The sequence below is a fragment of the Emydura macquarii genome, unplaced genomic scaffold, assembly GCF_026122565.2.
Source record: "Emydura macquarii macquarii isolate MOO-44397 ecotype Brisbane River unplaced genomic scaffold, CSIRO-AGI_Emac_v2 contig_1348, whole genome shotgun sequence".
NCBI classification, from domain to species: Eukaryota; Metazoa; Chordata; order Testudines; family Chelidae; genus Emydura; species Emydura macquarii.
In genome coordinates this window covers 7,641,063-7,663,356 of record NW_027131485.1, presented here as the reverse complement: position 1 = coordinate 7,663,356, position 22,294 = coordinate 7,641,063, and the positions used below count along the sequence as shown (strand labels likewise).

The 22,294-nt window shown below is 41.2% G+C and overlaps 1 protein-coding gene across 1 annotated transcript in view; it reads left to right on the top strand.

Annotated features, from left to right (window-relative positions):
* The window catches only part of XYLT1 (xylosyltransferase 1), a 289,074-nt gene extending 269,136 nt beyond the window's left edge, over positions 1–19,938 (top strand). Inside the window, exons 11-12 of the mRNA XM_067551051.1 lie at positions 5,974–6,307; positions 19,616–19,938. Coding sequence (XP_067407152.1) covers positions 5,974–6,307; positions 19,616–19,938 — 657 coding nt within the window. The remainder of the gene's footprint in view (positions 1–5,973; positions 6,308–19,615) is intronic.
* The last annotated feature ends 2,356 nt before the right edge of the window (positions 19,939–22,294 follow it).

Genomic DNA, 22,294 nt, shown 5'->3' with positions numbered 1-22,294 from the left:
CTAGCGGTGAGAATGCATGGATTGCTGCAGCCAGGCCCTTGTCCAGAAGGAAGGGACAAAGTTTCCCAGAGAGCTAACGGTGAAAGGAAGGCATCTTTAGACATTAATGCTAACCTGGTCATCCAAGGTTAGTGAGGAGTCAAACGGCATCCCAAGGTTTCACACCATTCTGACATATTGGAACTGTGTGCCTTCAGTGGAAGGTGGAAACAATGTCTCTGCTACTTCTTCAGAGCATTGCCCCTTTCTAAGCAGCATCAGATCAGTGCTTCCTGGATTCAGCTTGAGCCAGCTGCTTTTCATTCAAGAGCTGATTTCTGGTAAGCATTCTGTTGTTTCAGTAGTGGCTATGGTTGCATCAGTTGAGAATGAGATATATAAATGAGTGTCAGCAGCACTCTTTTGGCCACTTAGTCCATGGCATCTCCCTGTCTCCCCTAGTGGTCTCATGTAGAAATTGAAGAGCAGAGAGGTTAGTATGGATCCCTGCAGAACCCAGAGGTGAGGATGCTACTAATTGCCAGTAAGTTCCACTGGAGAGGAACAATTAGCGCCTCTGTAGTGCAGGGTCATGTATTCCTTCTATATCAGGTAGCTGAGCTAGCAGTACTTTGTGGTTCACTTTGTATCAAAGGCTGCAAAGCAGTTCAACAGTATGGGCATGGAGATCTTGTCTGTGTAAATGGCCATAGGAAGGTTGGTTTTAGTGCCACTGGAGCTATCTCAATGGTGTGTCCTGGTCTGAATCCTGGATATGAGACATCCATGATGTTAACTGATATGTCATGCTGTTGGAAGTTACTACCTTCTGATTTATTTTGCCCAAGAATGGGAGGTTGGAGACAGAACTGTCGTTGAGAAGTCTTCAGGGTCAAGGGAATCTTGAGGAGTGGGAGAGCTATTGCATTTTGAAGGAGTTTGAAGGAGCTATTGCATTTTTGAAGGAGTTTGGGCAGTGTGCTTCTCTGAAGTAGTGGGCATAGTCATTTTCTGGCTTTTAGCAGCCAGGAGGGTCATGGATCCATTTCACTGGCTGTGGCTGTATTATTGTTCATGGCTTTTGGATCTTCAGCAAGTGTGACAGGCCCACACTCAGGTGAATAGTACAATCTGATCAGAGAACTTTATTTTCCAATTAGCTCCATAGGTATTCAGTTGATCTTATCAGAGAAGTGGGTGACTGGGTCTGGGCTATGCAGTCTGGGTTAGCCGATTCAGTATGTTAAATATCTGTGTTTGCCATGATTCTGCTGCATTGATTGTGGAGAAGTGGAAAGCTCATTTTCCCTCCTTTTTTAAAGTTACCTAGTCTTTGTAAGAGAAGTTTCTGCTGCTGGCAGATGGATTCAGAATGTTTTTGCACCACTGGCATACTAGCCTTTCTGCCTGTGTACTTTGTCTGCGATAGTTCATCTATGAACTACGATGATCTCCTCAATCAATATGGTTGCAGTGGGTGGCTTTGGTAGTGGATATCAGGTGGTTGTACTGTTATACTAACTCATCAGCACCTTGGCATTGTGTTTGGGTAACTAGTTCTCCTAAGACAAGATGAGAACTTAGAGAGTTCAAGTGTCTTTGGTGGCAGGCCAGCTTTGGGTATTCACTACCCTCGTGGGAAGGACAACATAAACATAACATAAGAATGGCCACATTGGATCAGATCAGTGAGCCCTCTAGCCCAGTGTCTTGTCTCTGATAACAGCCAGTGCCAGATGCTTCTGGCATTTGGAGGTTCAATGACACCCGGAGCATAAGTGCGCATCCCTGACCATCTTGGCTAATAGCCACCGAGGGACCGATCCTCCTTGGCAACAAGTCCCACAAGTTGGCTGTGCATTGTGTGAAGTAGTACATCCTTTTATTTGTGTTAAACCTGTTCCCTTTTAAATTTCATTGGGTGGTCCCTGGTTCTTCTGTTATGTAAAGGGGTAAATAATACTTCCTGATTCACTTTTTCCATACCATTCATGATTTTACAGAGCACTATCTCATCCTCTTCAGTCATCTCTTTTCAAAGCTGAACAGTCCCAGTCTTTTTAATCTCTCTCATATGGAAACTGTTCCATACCTCCAGTCATTTTAATTACCTTTCTCTGCACCTTTTATCATTCTAATACATCTTTTTTGAGATGGGGGCAACCAGAACTTCACACAGTATTAAAGTTGTGGGCCTTATTTTCTGTTTCATTATCTATCCCTTTCTAATGGTTCCTAACATTGTTAGCTTTTTTGGCTGTCACTGCACACTGATCAGATGTTTTCAAAGAACTATCCACAATGACTCCAAGATATCTTTCTTGAGGGATAGCAGCTAATTTACAACCCATCATTTTGTATATATAGCTGAGATTATTTTTTCCCAGTAAGCATTACTTTGCACTTACCAACGATGAATTTCATCTGCCATTTTGTCTCCCAGTCACCAGGTTTTGTGAGATCCCTTTGAAACACTTCACATTCTGCTTTGGACGTAACTATCTTGAATAATTCTGTAGTGTCTGCAGACTTTGCCACCTCACTGTTCACTTCCTTTTCCAGATCATTTATGAATATGTTTAACAGCACTGTGGTCCCAGTACAGCTCCTTGGGGGGGACCCAGCTATTTACCTCTGTCCATTGTGAAAACTGACCATTTAGTCCTACTCTTTGTTTCCTATCTTTTAACTAGTTGCTGATCCAGGAGAGGACCTTCCCTCTTATTACATGATCGCTTACTTTGCTTAAGAGCCTTTGTTGAGAGACCTTGTCAAAGGCTGTCTGAAAGTCCAAATATGCTATATCCAGTGGAACACCCTTGTCCACATGTTTGTTTACACCCTCAAACGTTTCCAGTAGATTGGTGAGGCATGATTTCTCTTTAGAAAAGCCATATTTACTCTTCCCCAGTACACTATATTTATCTGTGTCTGATGATTTTGTTCTTTACTATAGTTTCAACCATTTTACCTGCTACTGAAGTTAGGTGTACTGGCCTGTAATTGCCTGGACCACCTCTGAAGTCTTTTTTAAAAAATCAGTGTTGCATTAGCTATCTTCTAGTCATCTGGTACAGAGGCTGATTTAAGTGATAGGTGACATATCACAGTTAGTATATTTAATATTCGAGTTCCTCCAGAACTCTTGGGTGAATACCATCTGATCCTGGTGACTTATTAGTTTAATTTAGCAGTTTCTTCCAAAACTTCCTCTGTTGACATCTCAGTCTGGGACAGTTTCTCAGGTTTTCCTTCTAAAAAGAATGGCTTGGGTGTTGTGATCTCCCCCATACCTGCAGTGAAGACTGAGGCAAAGAATTAATTTAGCTTCTCCACAATGGCCTTGTCTTCCTTGAGTGCTCCTTTAGCACCTTGGTTGTCCAGGAAGGAAGGCTCCTCCTCACCTACGCATATGGAGGAGAGGTGTTTGTGCAGGGTAGGGGGCTTTCCACAGCTAGATAGTTATACATAAACATATGCTATGTACACAGTTTGGGTGAAAAAAATGTCTTTCAAAGAGGGCTGACTATTATGCATGCCTTCTTACTATCTGTTTACAGATGTTTCTCTCTTTAATGTATAAAGTTTAATTGCAAAGGCTGGTAAATTCACATTATCCGTGGGTTACAGGTGAGCCATTAAATCCCATAGTAAGAGCACTGAAATATGAAAGCTGTTAGGAAAATGAAAGGTCTATTAAATATTTACCGTGGGATGTGAATCAGCTACTTTACTGTTTATAAATTTTAAAAAAACCTTCAATGCTCTGACAGTAAGAACAGGATTTACCAATAATAACCCCTGTACCAGTCAGGAAGGGAGTGCTGTGACTGCTGAGAAGATGCGGGAGGGTCTGACCTGGAAGTTAAGTATGACCTGAGTCAAGTTCCACTGAAGCCATTGACTTTGAAAGCAACTAGATCAGGCCCATACTATGAAATTCTGGCTGTCAAGGTTCTGTCTATTCGTTTTGGTTAATAAAAAGTGCTGGGCAAAACGGTGGCATGGGAATCCAGTCTGAGTCTAGGATTTCCTTGCCTTTGTCTGACTATAGATTTCTTCCCCAAATTAATTTTCCTTTTTCAACAATAAAAGCAAAACAAAAGAGAGAGAGAACCTACCCTTTCACACATTGTCGAGTCAAAGGCTCACTCCAACCCATTCAGGTCATTGGTCTCATTACAGTTCTTGCTTTAACGTTTGAAACGTGGGCATCTTAAGAGAGCATCTAGCTGCCCATATCAGCAATTAGGTACGTAGAGCAGGCATTTACATGCCTACATGCTCTCTTGAGCATCCAACTCAGGATTTAGGGTTTCCTGCTAAGGTGCCCATATGTAAAAACTATGCTCACCTGTCAAGCTCATTTTTGGTTAACTCTTACAATACATTTAAAAGCTCTGATCCCTCCTTGCAAAGTCTCTGTGCTGTGCAATGCACATGGATTAAAGATAAAAGCTACTGCAGTGAATATTCAGTAGCTGCATTTGGACCAGAAATTAATCTTTTTATTTATTGCTTGAACACTAAATGTTCTAAGTTCTCATTCTGGATCAACAATCTGCAGACTTTAATATTTGCAAATGGGATTTTTTTTTTTTTTTTTTAATTTTTAAAAATCTTGCAACCAAATTTAAGTTAGTATTTTGAATTTCCACTCAAAGCATGTCTTAATGCCAGTTTTAAAACACTGACAGATCCCTTTTGATGTCATTGTCCAGAGGTACCGTGTGCGTTTCGGTGAATAACATAGATGTAGGCCCTGATCCTACAAACACATCCACATTTTTAGCTTTAAGCATGTGAATATTCCTGTCAATGTGAGTAGGAGGGAGTTTGCAGGATCAGGAACTTAGATTCTATTACAGAGACAACAGTAGTGGTATTAAGATACAACCAGATTTGCTCCAATCCCTCAGACAGAGACAAACACCTACAGGATCTCCATAAAACATTCTTAAAACTACAATACCCACCTGGAGAGGTGAAGAAACAAATTGACAGAGCCAGATGGGTACCCAGAAGTCACCTACTACAGGACAGACCCAACAACAGAACACCACTGGCCATCACCTACAGCCGCCAACTAAAATCTCTCCTGCACATCATTAAGGATCTACAACCTATCCTAGCAGATGATCCCTCACTCGCTCAAGCTGTGGGAGGCAGACCTATCCTTGCTTACAGACAGCCCCCAACCTGAAGCAAATACTCACCAGCAACCGTACACCAAAGAAGAAGAACACTAACCCTGGAACATACCCCTGCAACAAACCCCGCTGCTAACTCTGCCCACACATTGACTCTAGTGACACCATCACAGGTCCTAACCACATCAGCCACACCATAAGGAGCTCATTCACCTGCACATCTACTAATGTAATATATGCCATCATGTGCCAGCAATGCCCCTCTGCCATGTACATTGGCCAAACCGGACTGTCACTATGCAAAAGAATAAATGGACACAAATCAGACATAAAAAATGGTAACATCCATAAACCAGTCGGAGAGGACTTCAACCTCCCAGGACACTGTGTAGCTGACTTGAAAGTTGCTATACTTCTACAAAAAAAAAAAAACTTCAAAAACAGACTTCAAAGAGAAACTGCAGAGTTGGAAATCATATGCAAACTTGATGCAATTAAACTGGGTCTAAATAGGGACTTGGAATGGTTATCTCATTACAGGAAGTAATTGTCACTGTTCACACATTCTCACCTCCTAATCAATGGTTGTGAATAGGCCTCAACTACTCTAACTGAATGGACTTTGCTTACACCTAACTTCCCCATTGTTGTTCGTTACCCTTAGATGTGTGTATATATATATATATATATATATACACCCTCAATCTGATTTCTATTTCTTGCCTCTGACGAAGTGGGTTGCAGCCCACAAAAGCTTATGCCTGCAGAAATTAAATTTGTTAGTCTTTAAAGTGCTACAGGACCTCGGGTTTTTTGGTAGTAGTAATACTCTCTTTAATTTCAGATTGGCACTGACTGGGATGCCAAAGAAAGGATATTCCGGAACTTTGGAGGACTTATTGGACCGATGGACGAACCAGTTGGCATGCAGAAGTGGGGAAAAGGCCCTAATGTCACAGTCACTGTGATCTGGGTGGACCCCATCAATATAATCGCAGCTACATACGATATCCTTATTGAATCTAGTGCAGAATTTACTCACTACAAGCCACCGTTGAATTTGCCACTGAGGCCTGGAGTCTGGACCATTAAAATTCTGCACCACTGGGTACCTGTAGCTGAAACCAAATTCCTTGTTACTCCTCTTGTATTCTCCAACAGGCAACCTATCAAACAAGGTGAGTGGTTTTTGTAAGTACAGGTGTTAGGTAGGTATTAAAATTTTCAGAATAGCTGTAAAGTACGAGTGTTGAACAATCTTTCATTTACTGTCAATGCTATGATTAAAAACACAGTACCATTACACTGGAAAAGTACCAAAAAAAAGGAATAGTTTAGGTATTAAATATGAAGAAACTTGTGTTTTGAAGATGAGTGAAAGTAGCTGAATCCATTCTGTAAAACACAGGAACTTTGGACAAAGGATTATTCATTTCTGTAAAATAAAGGATTTAAAATATAAGCAGTTCAGAACCTAAAGAATTTTTAGACATTTCATAATCTAAGCGCTACCATACAAACCATAATTTAATAAAACATGCAAAGAGGAATAGGCCATTTCCTTCCTTTGCTGCTGCTTTCACTTATTTGCTCAAAGAGGTTTACACAGTTTGTACTGTTTGCTTGACAAAGTCCTTGTGTATAATGGTAAGAATATTAGTTATGAAATGTTGGATTTGTCAAAATTACCTGGGCCACATTTAATATGATGTGTGCTATAACCCCCTCTCCTTCCCAAACAGCTATCCAATCTTTCCCCATGGCTGCCTAGACTTTCCCTGTAACCTCTAGATGAGATCCTGTGCATCTGAAATTGTAGGTGATACCAAAAAGCTTAAGACCAAACCAAAGCTTATTCTCTTAAAAGAAAAGTTCTTATTTCCCTACCACAGCATCATCTAGCTGTCTGAACCATCTATTCCTCTCTCATGCTATTAGAAACCCTGGCAAAAAATCCATTTATTTGCATATCTTTAACATGTATCAAGTATGTTGGCCTATAAATGGTGAAAGCAGTTCCCAGTCATACCTGGTTTCTTGTTCAGTGAAATCAGAGCAAGTTTGTTGCTGTGAATATCTTTGCCATACTTTCGTTCCACTTTGAAACGTCATTAATATTCATAGCATCAGCCATTTTAAAATTGCCAGATACATAAACTATCCCTATGAAGTTTTCAGAAGTTATTTTTTCTTTCGGACAGGAGAGCAAATAAATTGAGTCAGGCATTTACCTTACAGTGTAACATGCTGCCTCGTTAATGCAAACATCACCAGGCCACTGTTGAAGCAAATGGAATCCTAATGTTCCTCAACAGAAGTTTGATTCCACACATTTTTCACCAGAATAGCTAACTTACTGATTTCTCCTTCTAACATGTGGTGGCATCATTTCTTAAGCAGAAAAAAACCAGTTATGTGTTGCAATCATCATTAGCTAATAGAAAATAAGTTTGTCTACTCAGCAAAAAAACACCATATTTGGATGGAATACAACCAGCTCCTAAATGTGGGTGTTACTGATCTGTCTCTTTTAAATGCATTTATTCTATGTTCTTTGCTAATTTAACACTGAATAGAAGATATGGTACATACCCAGGCTGTGGTAACAATTACAAACTTGCTTCTTTTCGCTGCATTGCTCTGGTTCCCAAAAGACAGTCAAGCATTTCCCAGACTTTAGACAGGAGGCTTCCCCCTGTGAACTCAAAAACAAACCTTGCATTGGTTCAAATTCTAAATCCAGAATGCTTCTATTGATTTCAGTGGAGTTACTCCAGATTTACACTGATGTAACAGACAAAAAAATTGATCCATTAACTTCAGTGGGAGAAGATTAGGCCCATATACTTTTTGTTAAACTGCCAAAGTTACTGCGGTAACTATAGTTTACTACAGATGTGGGATATAAAACTTGGAAGCAATATTACATGCTAAAAGCAAGCAAGTATCAGGAATGCTTTGCTAGTGATGTGTTATCTGAGAAATTTGATGTGAAAGTGGAAGAGAAATTAATTCCAGGGGCAGATAGACACCCCCGTAGTTAAGGTTATATCAGCATTTACAATGAAAACCTCTGCTGTTTTCACACTCAGCCACAATATTCTGCTCCAGGCAGAAAATTGTCATTTATCTTTGATTTCTCAGCTTTTGTCAGTTTGTCTCCACTGTATTATTTAAAGAGATTTCTATGCCAAATAAGGGCATTGCACAACTATGACAGAAAAATTAGAACTTCTAAAGGAACAATTTCTGTTACAGTTACAAACAATACAAAAGCTGCCAAAAAAGGCTTATGGAATCAAGAAACAGTGCTATTAGTCTTGTCTTAAGATTGAAAAAAAAAATTTACACATCAGAATCATGTTCAGGAATTGTAAACAGAAGAAAGCAATTCATTTTTTTAAGAGTTTTTCTAAATACTAGAACATTTGTCATATGTACTGCCTTGCAAAATGCATTATTACTCCACAAGCTGGCTCCCTAGTGCATTTCAGAACTGTATATGTTTGGTTTAATGCTGGACCCGTTTTTCCAGAATACTATACATACAGTAGCTGGCTTCCAAACTACGGCCCACACAATTTAACACCAAAAATGTGTGCCCAATAACATGTAGAATTTGCGCTTGCAATTGCAGGGAATGTTTGCACAAATCAAGCGATTACACACACACACATGCATAATTACATGCCTGACTGACCATTTGGTGCTGCAGAACTACAGTGATAGGGCCAATGGTAAAACAAGGCTGGCTGGATCACCAGATTGGCGCACACAGTCAAGCAATATATGTCTGTGTATGTGCATGTATGTATTTTGGGGTGCTTCATTTGGCAAATCAAGCCATCAGATTTTCCAGTCCTGAAAAAATGTAGGATTCCCTGTCTCTCCTCACTAAAAGCCCACTGAAATTAGTGAGTGGCTGTCTATTAACTTCAATGGGCTTTGGATCAGGTTCCAGTTGTGGTGGGGGATAGAAGAGTGAGTAACCGGGAGTTCTAGTCCTTACTCTGACTCTCATTCTGATCTGCTGAGGCCTTTGGTAAATCATTTTCTCACCCAGATTTTCAGAAGCAGTCATGCACAATTCCCCGTGTTTAATCTACAAGTGCAAATAACCCTTAGGTGGACAGAAATGTTGGCCTATCTAAAAGAAGGGAAGGTAATAATATAACATGTTTACCTAACTCACAGAGGTGTTTAAAACTTACTTAATTTTGCAGAATTCTTTGAAACTGGAAAGTGACGGTATATGAATGAGAAGTATTTTGTGTTACAGGGAAAACCATTACAATCTTTACAGTTCCCTTTGCAAACAATGAATGTTATCACAGCTTTGGCAATATTTCCTGAATAAAGTACAGGGAACACTGTGTTAACATTATCTGTTTACAGAAAGCTGTAATAACTTTAATGGTGGCCATGATACAAACAGTAGCAACAGTTAAAACAAAAAAGAGTTGACCAGGTCATGCTTCTAGTAGTAAAGCTAGGAAACGCTGTCTCAGAAATCACAGCAAATTTAAGTCAAGCAAGGACTTGCATGGAATCTATCACTTCACGGAAGATCAACTAAAAGTTCAGAACGCCCCTTGAAAGGGATAACATCACACTCAGATCTCTGTTAGAGAATCAAAACAAAATCTGTTCATTCCTATATTGTGACTCACAATGCTCAACCTGTATGGAAAAACAAATTCTGGCAAAGCTACCAGCAAGGTTTAGTTTACTTCTATATCTAAATGATAAATGTCTTCTTCTCACAGTTCCCACTGATTAGTCCATGTGCACAGATGAGGACATAGGAGAGTTGCTAAAAGCACCCAGAATACCACAAAGATTATACCTCTGTGCAGAGTGGGGGGGAGAGACAGTGGGAGGACAGAAAAGAAAGAAGATGGTTAGAGACTATCTGACACACAACACAAAGATCTGGGAGCTGGAAAACCTACCAACCCCCACGCACAACACATAGGGAAAATATGGACATTGATTTTACTTTTACATTCTCACCAGTTCTAAACATACCTGTCAGAATAATTTTATTTGGATGGAAATATCTTTAAATTTTGGTTTTAATCTCAATTTTGAATAGGAATAGAACACTTCGGGCCATGCAGTGCTGCTGATTCATGCACACTTTGTGTCTGCTGGAGGCACTCAACATCACTTCATATCTTATTAGGAACCCAGGCTCGCAAGATCTGTTACGTCTTCTGATTTACTAGGACTGATATTCTGTGGTTTTAATTTGATTTGATTGTTAAAACCCCATTTTCAGAATAAGCAATTTAAAGTATGTTTCCTTTGTGGTGGCAAAACAACAGTGAATGTTAGAGCTGAGCAAATACTTCGCAGAATAAATTACTCAGGCACCAGTACTCCTCTGGAATCCAGCTGCTTTGGGCCACTCCAGGACTGCACAGCTCACCCGGCTACCTTGGGGATCACTTTGTAAGCAACTCTACTTCACTCCCTGTTGGACCCAGTGTAGGATATGCCCCTAGGGAGGAGGGAATAGGAACAGGTGCTAGTGCTCTCTTGAGATCCCCAGGTACTGGAACATTTCCAAGACAGCCAGAAATAACTTGACATGGCGGGATGAAGCCAGCCCCTTTCCACCTCCAGGACTAAGGAGCCACACTGGCAGCCACCCTTTCAGCTCTACTTTGTCTTTAGGCCAAGCCAGGGATCTGCCACCAGTGCTTTTATGTGTATTATTTTCTCTTGTTCACTGATCAGGAACAGTTTTGTGTGGTTACTGGATACATACCATTCAGCATTTCAGCTGGCTGTTGCAAAGGGTCTCCTAAAGTCACATGGGGCTATTTATTTTCCCTGATTGGAAGAGCTGCCTGATAACCACAGGAGCTTTGACTCTCTCTGGGAGTGGCTGGAAATTCACTGACCCAAAAAAAAAATCTTTAACACATATTTAAGTTCCTAGTGGTGCCTTTCCAGAATGTCAAATTCAACAGAACTCATACTTCTGAAAACCAGGAGATACAGAGTTAAGATACCTACCAACACAACCTTAACTCTGTGGCCCTAGACTGGTAAAAGCCACTGGGTATTACATGCATCCCCTGCAGCTGCATTTGTTGTATCAGGTGTAGCTGTATTGAATGGTGGAGGGATTAGCTGGAGAAGCTTGGATGACTGTGATTGTGATAGGAGATGATGTGGGGGGCCCTGCTCCTGGGGGATGATCGAAATGTCTCTGCCTACCTCTCACCGCATGAAAAAGCAAGCGTGTGCATGCATGGTCTTTGGAGCGCTGGATTGTGTAACATGTCAGCTTCAACGTGAAGGGGTCTCCTTACCATGGAGATTGTCAGCAGTGCGATATTGTGTGTAGGTAAGAGTATTGGGTGAGATGCAATCCTGCATGTGAGAGTGAAGGGGCTGTAAAAGGAGTAGGGAAGAAGGTCCTTTCTGTGGAGCAGGCTCAGTGTTTGAGGGCAGAGCAGGTGTGGTTTGCTCCTGTTCACCACGGCTCGCCTCAACACAAGTTTTGCCTGAGCAAAGAGAAGGCCTTTGACTCTGTGTTGCAGTGGCGGGTGCCCTATTCCCTGAGTGTGCTGCACCATAAGAAAAGCAGAGAATGAGTGTGATTGTTCTCAGGGTGCCCAGGACTGAGAGTCACCTTGTCATGCCCTGCCTCCAGCAACAGAGAGAGAGATTTGCAGTGGTTAACTGGGTATCAGCTCCCTGACCCCACCAGCCTGTCAGTCACCCAAAAGTCGTCCGGGCAGTGCCAGCCCTCACTTTGTGCTGCTGGTTAACAGTAGGTGCACCCCAGTCGCTGAGCATTCCTCTGTGATATCAAGCCCCTGTCACTGGCAATTCACAGAAGTACCAAGTTTTCTATCCCCAAGAGGGCACTGAATCAAACAAGTTGGGGTGTACAACTGAGGATCAGCTCCTGTGTAACATCACAGCACTGATCTTTATAGGGGAAACAATCATACGTTTATTACCAAAGGTTAAAAGCTAGTGAGTGAGGATAATAGAAACAGAAGGTTACCTATAAAACATCAGTGCACACTTTTTAGAGACAAAATTTAACTTAAACAGACTAACAGTCTGTCTAAAGAGCAGTCTCACCTTACCCAAAGTTTAATTGCAGCGTTTCCATCCTACGCTGCTTGGGATCCCATTTCTATGAATGTAGTCGCACTACTCAATTACTTCCTTCTCCTTATATCCCTCCAAAATTCACTGGTTTGTCCTTAGTCAGCCTGGCTCCCCCAGGGTTTATTCCTCGCTGTGCTGACTCTGTTGCCTTCACATCCTCATGTTGACTTCATATCCAAACAGGGCTTCTTCTGTGTTGGCTCACAATGCTTAATTTACATATGAACCATACAAGGCAGATAGATGAACATACATCCTTTGTCTGGCAGAAACCTGCCTTGGTTCAAACTTTAAGACCATATTTTCATTTTGTATATATAACTTTTTTCATAATATCTGTACATCCATTTCACAATGATATTAATGATCAGCATGATCCTGGCTTTGACTTAAGATCTTGCATGATGACATTTATGGATAAGTACCATGAAAACGGTGTGCTAGCTGTAGTGAGTTTGTCAGGCCTGTTAGGATTTACCCTGTTGCAAAACAGTGAACCCTTTGCCAGTTGGCATTGAGGGTTTCTTAGGGTCACATCGAGTGTGTGTGTTATGAACTTATAGGGTCATTGCCCAAGACGGCAGAGTTAAGGATATGTCTGCATATACCTTAATTCTTTAGTTCCTGGTTTTCAGAGGTTTGAGTTTCGCTGAACTTCACATAGTTGAAGGGCATGAGATAACGCAGAGGTACGGTTGCTTGGTAGTAACTAATGGTTTCTTTTAGAGAATTTCCTAGGTTGTTTTAACAAAAAGAAAAATGTATTGTGAGGGGAGCTAGTGTTCATTTAGGCAGTTGCAGTTATCATGTGGGTTTGCAGTTGAGGTTCTTCTGTGGCTACTTAAAGATAAAGGACGCTATACGATTCCTAAGTGTGTAACACTTTGTCATAGTGGAATTATAAAAAATGTTTGGAGGGTAGAGTTGCTGACAGGACAGGCAGAGAAATATCAGACATGGTCCATGTCCCACAATCTTGATAATTTTACCCCATGTTGGTTACAGTAACTTTAAGAGAAGACTGGTATGTCTCCCTCCATCTTCATCCCTCTCTCCCACTGTCCCACAGGGGAGCAGGGACATGGGCCAGGAACTGCTCTTGGGCATCCTGGCACCCCACCCAGAGAAGGTGAGGGTCTGGGGCTCCCTACAGCAGCTCATGCTCACTGGGCAGCTCTTACCACAGCCCAGCTTCTGGCCTGGCCTGGGGTGGGGCCTCAGGGGGCAGAGGAGAGCAGGGGGTAGGTCCGCAGTTCCAGCACCAGTGCCCCCCTGCTTCTACACAGGTTCCAGTGCTCCTGCAGGGGCCCCCAGATTGACCAGGTCCCCCTGGGAACGGGCCTCATGGGCCCATGTGTTAATCCATCACAGCTGCTAGCTCCTACATCTGTTTTAGCTCGCTAGCTCCACCAAAGCTGGTGTGGCTCTGCCTGCTCAAGTTGGAAATTATGCCTCCACAGTGTAGACATACCCAAAGTCTCAGTGTCGCAGGGTACAGCTACACTGGAGCCAGAGGGGTAATTTCCAGTGCGGGTAGGTGTACTTGCTCTAACTTTAATCGAGCTAGCGTGCTAAAAATAACTCCGTAGCCGCAGTTCCACAAGTGGAGGGTCAGGCTAGCCACCCTGAGCACAGTCCTGTCTGAAACCCTGTATCTGTACTCAGGGCGGCTAGCCCATTCTGCCACCCGTAGCACTGCAGTTATCCTGCAACTACATTGTTCCCTCCTTGGTGTGTTAAGTCCTTCATTACATGTAAAATATCCCAGTTAGGATGTGATCACTCCGGTATTCCGAGAGAGAGCAAACTGTAGGGGCAAGAGTAAAGTCAAAGTAATTTAATGTTTACATGTGAGCTTATACTTTTATGACGTGGTTTTTGCAGTGTTCTGCCAGCTGAAGTGATGATAATCAATTGTCATGATGAGTTTAACACACATACAATACCTGTTTCCTTAAAGCTAGCTAGCTTACTGTGAGTCTCTGGGCAGACTCACCACTAAAGCAGTCCAAATAAAGCCCAAGTGCTCAAGTTTTTCCGCATTTCTTTCCTCAGGACAGGTTGACGAATAAACAGAAGACCCCAAAAAGGGCTCAATATACTACACAACGCTTGGTAACAAAGACTTTTCCTGCTGTCCTCAGCTGGGAAGGCGGAGGGGACACACATCCCCCTTAGAAAGCTCTTTTGGCTACTATGGAGAGATACCACATCTGTCATTTCCCCGGGCCAGGGTCTCACCTGTTTGCTGCTCCTGCCTAAGAGGCAGGAAGCTTTATATCTGGTTTCTTGTAGGTCACGTGCATCCTCCTCGTCATGTGGCCTGCAACCATAACTCCCTGTTTTAAAGGGCCTAAGCACCATAACAGTGTTCTGGGCATGTACCCCAGTGCCCTGTGACTATCACTTGCTAGTGTGTTAATAATCCATATTTATAGATCATTCAGTATAATGTGTACTGAGAAACTCATTTTGCCAATACTTTGGGAAGGAAATCAATGGTTATTTGCAGTTGCTCAATCAATACAAATTGCACCAATAAGGATTATAATGGTGGTGACACCTAGTGCTACAGCTGCTGTGAATTCAGGTGTCTGACGAGAAACCAGAAGTAACACGATACCTAAACATAACAGCAGCAGGCAAACACATTGCTTCAGAAGAATAGTTATTCACTAGACTTGTCATTCAGAGAAAAACCCTAAAGGCAAAAGGATTTGCTTAGAAATTTAGTTCAGATCCAGTTGACAAGAAGCCGATTAGCTTCACAATGAGCAAATGCAGCACTGTCTTGTTTGTTGCAAGAAAAGACAAACTAAATGTCAATAAAAAAATTACCTCCTTGCCTGAGGGTTTCGATGGAATTCAAGAAAATCTCCAATCTCAATTGGTTTAAAAAAATTACAAACCCAGAGTGTTGTTACGCACCAAAGTAACTGCACTTTCCATTCCTCTGTCCATTTCTTGGCCTTGCCCTTTTTTTAGGGGTTTCTAGGGATTTTTCTGCACAACGAAGAACCCAAAAAAAGAGTGCATGCTGAAGGTTTAGTCTTTGCAACAAATTATGGAACTCACAGCTACTAAAGAGAGAAATTATAGTAGGAAAAGCTACTGAGGAGTCAAGTGTGCACCGTGTAGAGACACTACAGACAGTGAAGCAAAAAGAGCTCATTTTTCCCCTAAGAATGTAATTTAGGATGACTGGGCCACATTTTGCACTGATGTACACCTCCTGCCCACCACAGAAATCAAAGGGGTTCCACTGGGATATATACTCTTGACAAAGAATTTGGCTTAGTGACTGCAGAGTAATTAATTCTGAATAGTATGTTACGGCCATGACTGTTTTTAGTGTAAAATGTATTTTATTTTTATGGGGTCTGACCTTATACCCCTTGCTTTTTTTTCCTGAGGGAGGCGTACAAAGTCAGAGCCGTCTATACCAATTTAATATACAGTAACCTGCACTAGCCCTGGGCAATGTAAGCACTGCCCTCTCAGCCTACACAGGCTCTGCTGTTCTTCTTCAGGTACATGACAGGCACACTCCAACCTCCATGCATCCCCATGGAGTATCCAGTCCCTCTTCCACTGGACACTCACAGAATTCACAGGTCCACTACTCCCAAAAGAGCAGCACACCCCAGCTTACCAGTTTCATCTCAGAATCACTGCTCTGCATAACACACAGCACTAAGATATGTTTACAGTGGGGAAAAAAGTTTATTTAACAAAGAATAGAGATTTGAGAAGAAGTAAGTAGATTTAATGGAAACAATTCGCTACATAAAAAATAAAATCCTAACATGCATTCTAGAGGCTAGCCTTATCTAACCAGGTACTTTCAGGTCTTGCAGAGTTTGGCTTATCCCAGTCTTTCTCTCAGCATTTTACAGCCTGGCTGGCTGTAACCCTCTGTTTATAAGACATGCAGATTGGCAACTGTACCCTAGGTGAAGTATTTTGGGTCCACCCTGTACCCCTCGATGTATTCCAACAATCCATTGTGTTTAATTATAAACAGAACAGCCTCCTTTGTGCTGGTGGTTTTTTCCTGTAGGCTTCTTTCCTGTAAATTTTGCAAACTTTGCTGGTGGCTTTGTATGCAGATAGACTCACATTATAAGTTACACAGTGGTCATCCAGGAAGAGAAATGTTTCATACCCCCAGCCTGAACAGAACCTGTTTATCACTTTCCGGTGAGCTCTCTTAACTTACATATCTTAAGAACATAGTTTTTAGTATAGATACATAAGACCTTAAATATCATCCGTACGTACACCCTGCAGTGATTAGGATAACCAATGCATTATTGGCTGTTGGTAGAGACATCACATGCCACACTTTCGTGCACTATTATGTAGGTATCCAAACCAGGGGATCCCTAGAAACCCCTGTGCACCCGTTATGCCCTCTGCCAGTTGGCATCCAGGGGTCCCTGGGTCACAGCATAATGCACTTTTTTCCAAAGTTGCCTGTGGGAGGCAGTGTGATCCAATCAATGAGGAGTCAGGAAATCTGAGTTCCGTTCTGACTTCTGCCAGTGACCTGCTGTGTGGCTTTGGGCAAGTTACTTTGCCTCTTTGTGCCGCCATTTCCCTGTCTGTTAAATGAGGATAATGATGCCGAACTTGGTAAAACTCTGAAGAGCAGTGGATGTAAAGTGCCCGATCTAAGTAATAGAATTATTGAATTTCACAACTTGTCTTTTCAACCAAAAAAAAAAGCTTTCCACTTTGTACTACAGTAAGACTTCTATCAAATGGAAAATATTATTTTATTCCCGTAAGCAGAGTATTCTGTTAAGCAATTTTTTCTTCCATAAACATATACTATTTTGTGCGATACTTTTACACGTCAATCTAAAAATACTCTATAAACTTTTACAAATGGTACGCCGGAATCAGACTGCTCATTGAAATGCAGCCAACTCTGCAACTCAACACAGCAACTGCTCAGTAGTGCAGAGCAACACAACAGCTTAATGTTGGATGTGCAAAATATCATGTGAATACAGTGCGGAGTTATGAAGTCAACATATAATTGCTCAAATTCAAATTTGTGAAGGACCCAGAAATGAATACCTTTATTCCAGGAAAAAGTGCCATGGAATCTTTTACCGAGTGGCCGGTACCTTGGTTTCATATTTAATTTGAAAGTCAGCACCTCTGTCAGTGCAGTGTTACTGACTGAGAGGGAAGAATGCCAAATAGTGAATTACCAGCACTGCTTCCTTGGGCTTCACTAGATCCACCTCTCCAAATACTGCCTTTCCTTAGGAGGCGTGACCAAATCACAGCTTGAGGTGACATGATGGTGACCCCATCCCCTCCCGTTACCAGTTCTGAAAATGACTCAGAAAGCTTCATTGACATGAATTCTTGAGATTGTTTGTGAACCTATTAATTAAAGGGGAACACCTAAGCAAAAGAAGAAAATAAATAGAGTTGGCATTGCTAGTGGGCTTGAAACAGGCAATCTGGCATATTTAATTGCTTACAAAGCAGGAAATTGAATTACGGATACTTGTTTTGTTTCCTACTGCAGTCCTCTGTCAGCACACATCTGCATGGCACAAGCCCATTTTGTCCAAGGGGTTTGGGGATAGCCAACATTTTTGATAAAATAGGGTTTCAGATTAAAAGAGGAGTAACATGGGCATGTGGCAGGAACTGTAGACACTAGCCTCTAATTCCTGGCCTGTAAATGTGATCTGAACACAGTGTGGCTTTCCTAGCCACTTGAATGAGCCCATTTTGTGTTCTAGATAATGTGTATCTTGGCAAAGTTAAGCGAATCCTTTATGCAACGTTGAGTGCTGATGTTACAAGAAGTGAACTGAGAACTGAAAGAAAGAAGTGTATAAACCGAGACTTCACACCTGTAGTGTTTTAGCAAAAGGTACATAGTGAATATTTTCATAGGGCCAAATTCTGATTCAGGTACCTTGTGCTACAAATAGACCCACTAAAGTCAATGAGGCATATCTGCATCTCTGGCATGAAAAATCCACACTCTGGAGAGACATAGCTGTGCTGACCTTAATTCCCGGTGTAGACAGTACTAGGCCTAAATACTCCCTCTCAGGGAGGTGGATTATCTACCATGACAGGAGAACCCCTCCCGTCGCTTTAATGGGTGTCTACACTGAAGCACCTGTGAAGCACAGCACATTTTAAATGTCGTCACAGCCTTAGTATTTGCCCTTTGTAAGTTTTTGTTTCTTTTCTTTTCATGTTTTCATAGATATGACCAGTGACACGTTGCTGGCATATTAAGATTTTGGGCCATGTGCCACATTTTAGTGAGGTAGAAGAATTACGGTAAGAAAAACCACCACAGTGCACTGAAGGGTATCATTAGGAAATGGTTTCAGTGCATTACTCACACAAGAGTTTGAAATGTGATTGCTATTAAAAATATGTTTCCAATAAAAATGGTTCAACCTGAAGAGCTTCCAGGAACCACATAGTGGTCACTCATTACATCAACCCCATCTACGCTCTCCAACACACAGACGTTCTCTTCCCTAGTTCTGAGAATGATACCACCCAGTATTTGGAGGCAGGTCAAGCTGATAAATGTATGTGACTTATCCGCAGCCCTTCAAAGATAGAGAGGAGTGAATCCGTTTAGAAAAAAAACAGCCCCAAATCTCAGCCCTTTCCCCAAAGCAAACACTTGAAAATAACACTTTCAGATATGGCAGCCTCTTTTGTACCAAATATTGTTTAACTGCTTTCTCCTTTCAAGTACAGTCACCTAATCCTCTAGCTTTGATGTGATAATCCCACTGGTTTTCTATGCCTCTTGTTCATTTCCCTGTTCAAATCCTCATTTCACCGTCCTTCACCCTCAGTCAGCCCATCTATGTTTGCAATTGGGATGGGTGAATTAAATTTGCCAAGTTAGGAACCCAGTTAGAAATTGTGGATTTTAGGCTTAGAACAGAACTGAGCATTGCTCTATGTTTTTAGAGCACATAGTAGAGTAAGGCCTTGGTTCATGACTAGGGTTGCTAGGTGCTATGGTAACACAAATATTTAATGATAATAGCATTACTTTCAAACCAGCCTCCTTGTTATTCTGGTAACACTGCCTTCTCATGGTTTGGGGTTTTGTTTGAATAGCTCTAATTTTGAAGCATGGAAAATCCTAGAGCATGTGAGATCTGAAAGCCTGGGCCCAACAGATCAGACATCCTGGTTACACAGGACAGTCTCAGCATCCTGGCCAATGCAGTGGAAATGAAATTTGGTGCACCAATAACCTTTGCATTTTGTTTAGTTCCTAGCACGGTACCATAAATGCTGTATTTGTTATGGGGCTTTATTTTTTGTATTTTCAGAAGAATCCATGAAGTTGCACAGTGGGCCTCCTAAGAATGCTTACATGGAGCAGAGCTTCCAAGGCTTGAATCCAGTTTTAAATCTCCCTATCCATGCCGCTCAAGTGGACCAGGCAAAAAAGAATGCAGCACTCATAGGTACCAAGCTGGAGCACTGGGTGGATACGTTGGTCAGCAGCATATGGTCAGCGGTGGATATCTGTAGCACAGGTCCAACTTCCTGTCCAGTCATGCAGGCTTGCAGTCAAACAGCATGGAGTTCCCTGAGCCCAGACCCTAAATCAGAGCTGGGCCCCATTAAACCTGATGGGCGTTTGAGGTAGCATTTGGTGTTCCCTTCTCTGGCACAGGTTTTAAAAGGGAATTTAACCTTGCTCATATAGGACTCTGACTACAGATTCCAAAACCTTGATAAAACTTTTTGTCGTCTATTTCTTATCTCTATATATAATTTTAAAAAATCTGGCAAAACCTTTGGCATTGTTTCTCCTTCAGATCCATCAGTCCAAGCTTCAGTAGCACTGCAAACTCTGTCTGTATCTTTTACAGAATCACAGCCTTACCTCATTCACTTTGTATCCAAAGGGCTCCAACAGTTTCTTTTTCCGATTATGAAATAGTAACATAGCACATCTGGTATGTTCAAAGGGTAAAAAAGGAGCAGCTGCTAAAAATATCTTATTTAAAAAATATCTGTGTATCTTTTGAATATTTTACATTTTAATTGTTTTGGTAACATAATAACCAGAAACGCCAATATATATTTTATGAGAAGAGTGATCTATAAAATATGGTCAAAATGCTTTACAAGATATAAAAAAATTGGGACACGCCCTTGACTATTTGTACAATGTTAAGAAATTCTAGACTTGATTCACCATTGTGTTAACTTCAGTTTTAGACCAGAGTGCATCACACTGGCATATAAACCAAACTAACAGAGTGGTGAATTAGGCTTCCTTTCTCTTGATGATCTCTGAACAAAATGAATGTTGTTATAAAATTACATTTTTTTAATTCCTATTATGATTAGTCATCAATCACTACAAGGTTGGACAGTACTTGCAATAATAAAATCATGCATTCTTGTTACCCAAAGGCCAAATTCTTGACCCCATTGAAACCTGCATTTAAAAAAAAATTTACAATGCAACACAATGTGCGTGAAAACAGGTGTGCAAATTCCGTGTCCATCAGGTGATTTGTGCCTGGAGCTTGTATGTGTGGACGCTTAGGGCCAGGCTGTGATACTCCTGCTGACATGGCAGCATGCCCTTTTTCATGAGTAGTCTGATATTGCATTCAATGGGCCAACTTACAGTGTAAAATACTACTCCGACTCAGTAAAAGTGGCAGAATCTGGCCCCTAATGATTTGGGTTTGGAAGCTTTTCCATTGATTCCAGTGGGAGAAAGACTGGTATCTAAACATACAGCAAGCTGATTCTGCACTAATTTAAGTAGTGGTGAACTAGTCTAACACTAATTGCCTCCGTTGGTCTGTGACCTGCCAACATTCACAAAGAAAGATAGTTTTGAGATTGCATAGTGCATGTGGAAGGTTGTGGTGAGTGGCATCTTGAGTGTAATGGAGATTCCTGATTGAAGCCATGAACTGAATGAAGGAGAGCAATGCCATATTTCAGAGTGCTGTTATTTGATTTATTTATTTTTTATCAACAAACTCTAATCTTGCGTGTATTGCCTCTTTTGACTCTTTGGCAGGCTGCATCCTGTTTTAAATATGGATATGATACTTCATTTGAACCTGAGTTTTCAACACTGAAAAAAAATCCAAAGTTAAATATTAAGAATATTTTTTTAAAGTATATTTTTTTTTATGCAAATTCATCTCCAGTTGAAGCATTTTGCATGTAATGTGCACTTTTATTTTGTGGTCCCTTGAGTACAATGTACCCAAAAACTTCAAGGAACCTTGATGGGTTGAATTATAAAATGTCCTGTTAATTTAATAAAGTAAGGTGTCTGTTTTCCCTTCTGTGGCATGTATAACTTTCATTACTGCTAATGAGAGTTAAGCTCATGCCTCAGGGAGGAAATAGACCCTTAAATCTTTCCATAGCCACATATCACAAAAAGGTTGAATTCTCTTTTAAATAATGGTTTCATAATGACCATAAAACAGAGATCCCAATGGCTTGTTATATTTCTCTCCATAATATTGGTTTAAAGCTCCTGCAGTTTGCTTTGGACTTGAAATTACAATGTCAGCTGTGCTGGCATTAAGGCAGAGCATTTTAAATGTTTATCTGGCAGAAAAGTGGATGCATAGGAGAACAGTTTAGATATTTATTTTTTATGTTTTAGTCAATGACTAATTAGTAGGTGCTGCTTTTGCAGCTTGAAGATTTTATCTTACTAACTAGAGCTGCCTTTATTAAGAAAAGGCCTTTTTCCCCCTCACACCTCCTTTTCTTTCTACCTTCTTGATTTTGACAGTCATGGGAGCTGTAGTTCTGGGAAAGCTTGTAATGATTAGAGCTGGTTACAAAGTTTCTGTCAAAACAGTGTTCCTGTTTTCCAGCTGGCTCTAATGGTGATGTGTTCAGATCAACCTTGCCAACAGGTTGATATAATAGAACCATACCAATATTTCTCTTTCAGTGCTTTTTAAAAAATAATAGTTTTTATCTAACATTCCATCACAAATGTCAAATTT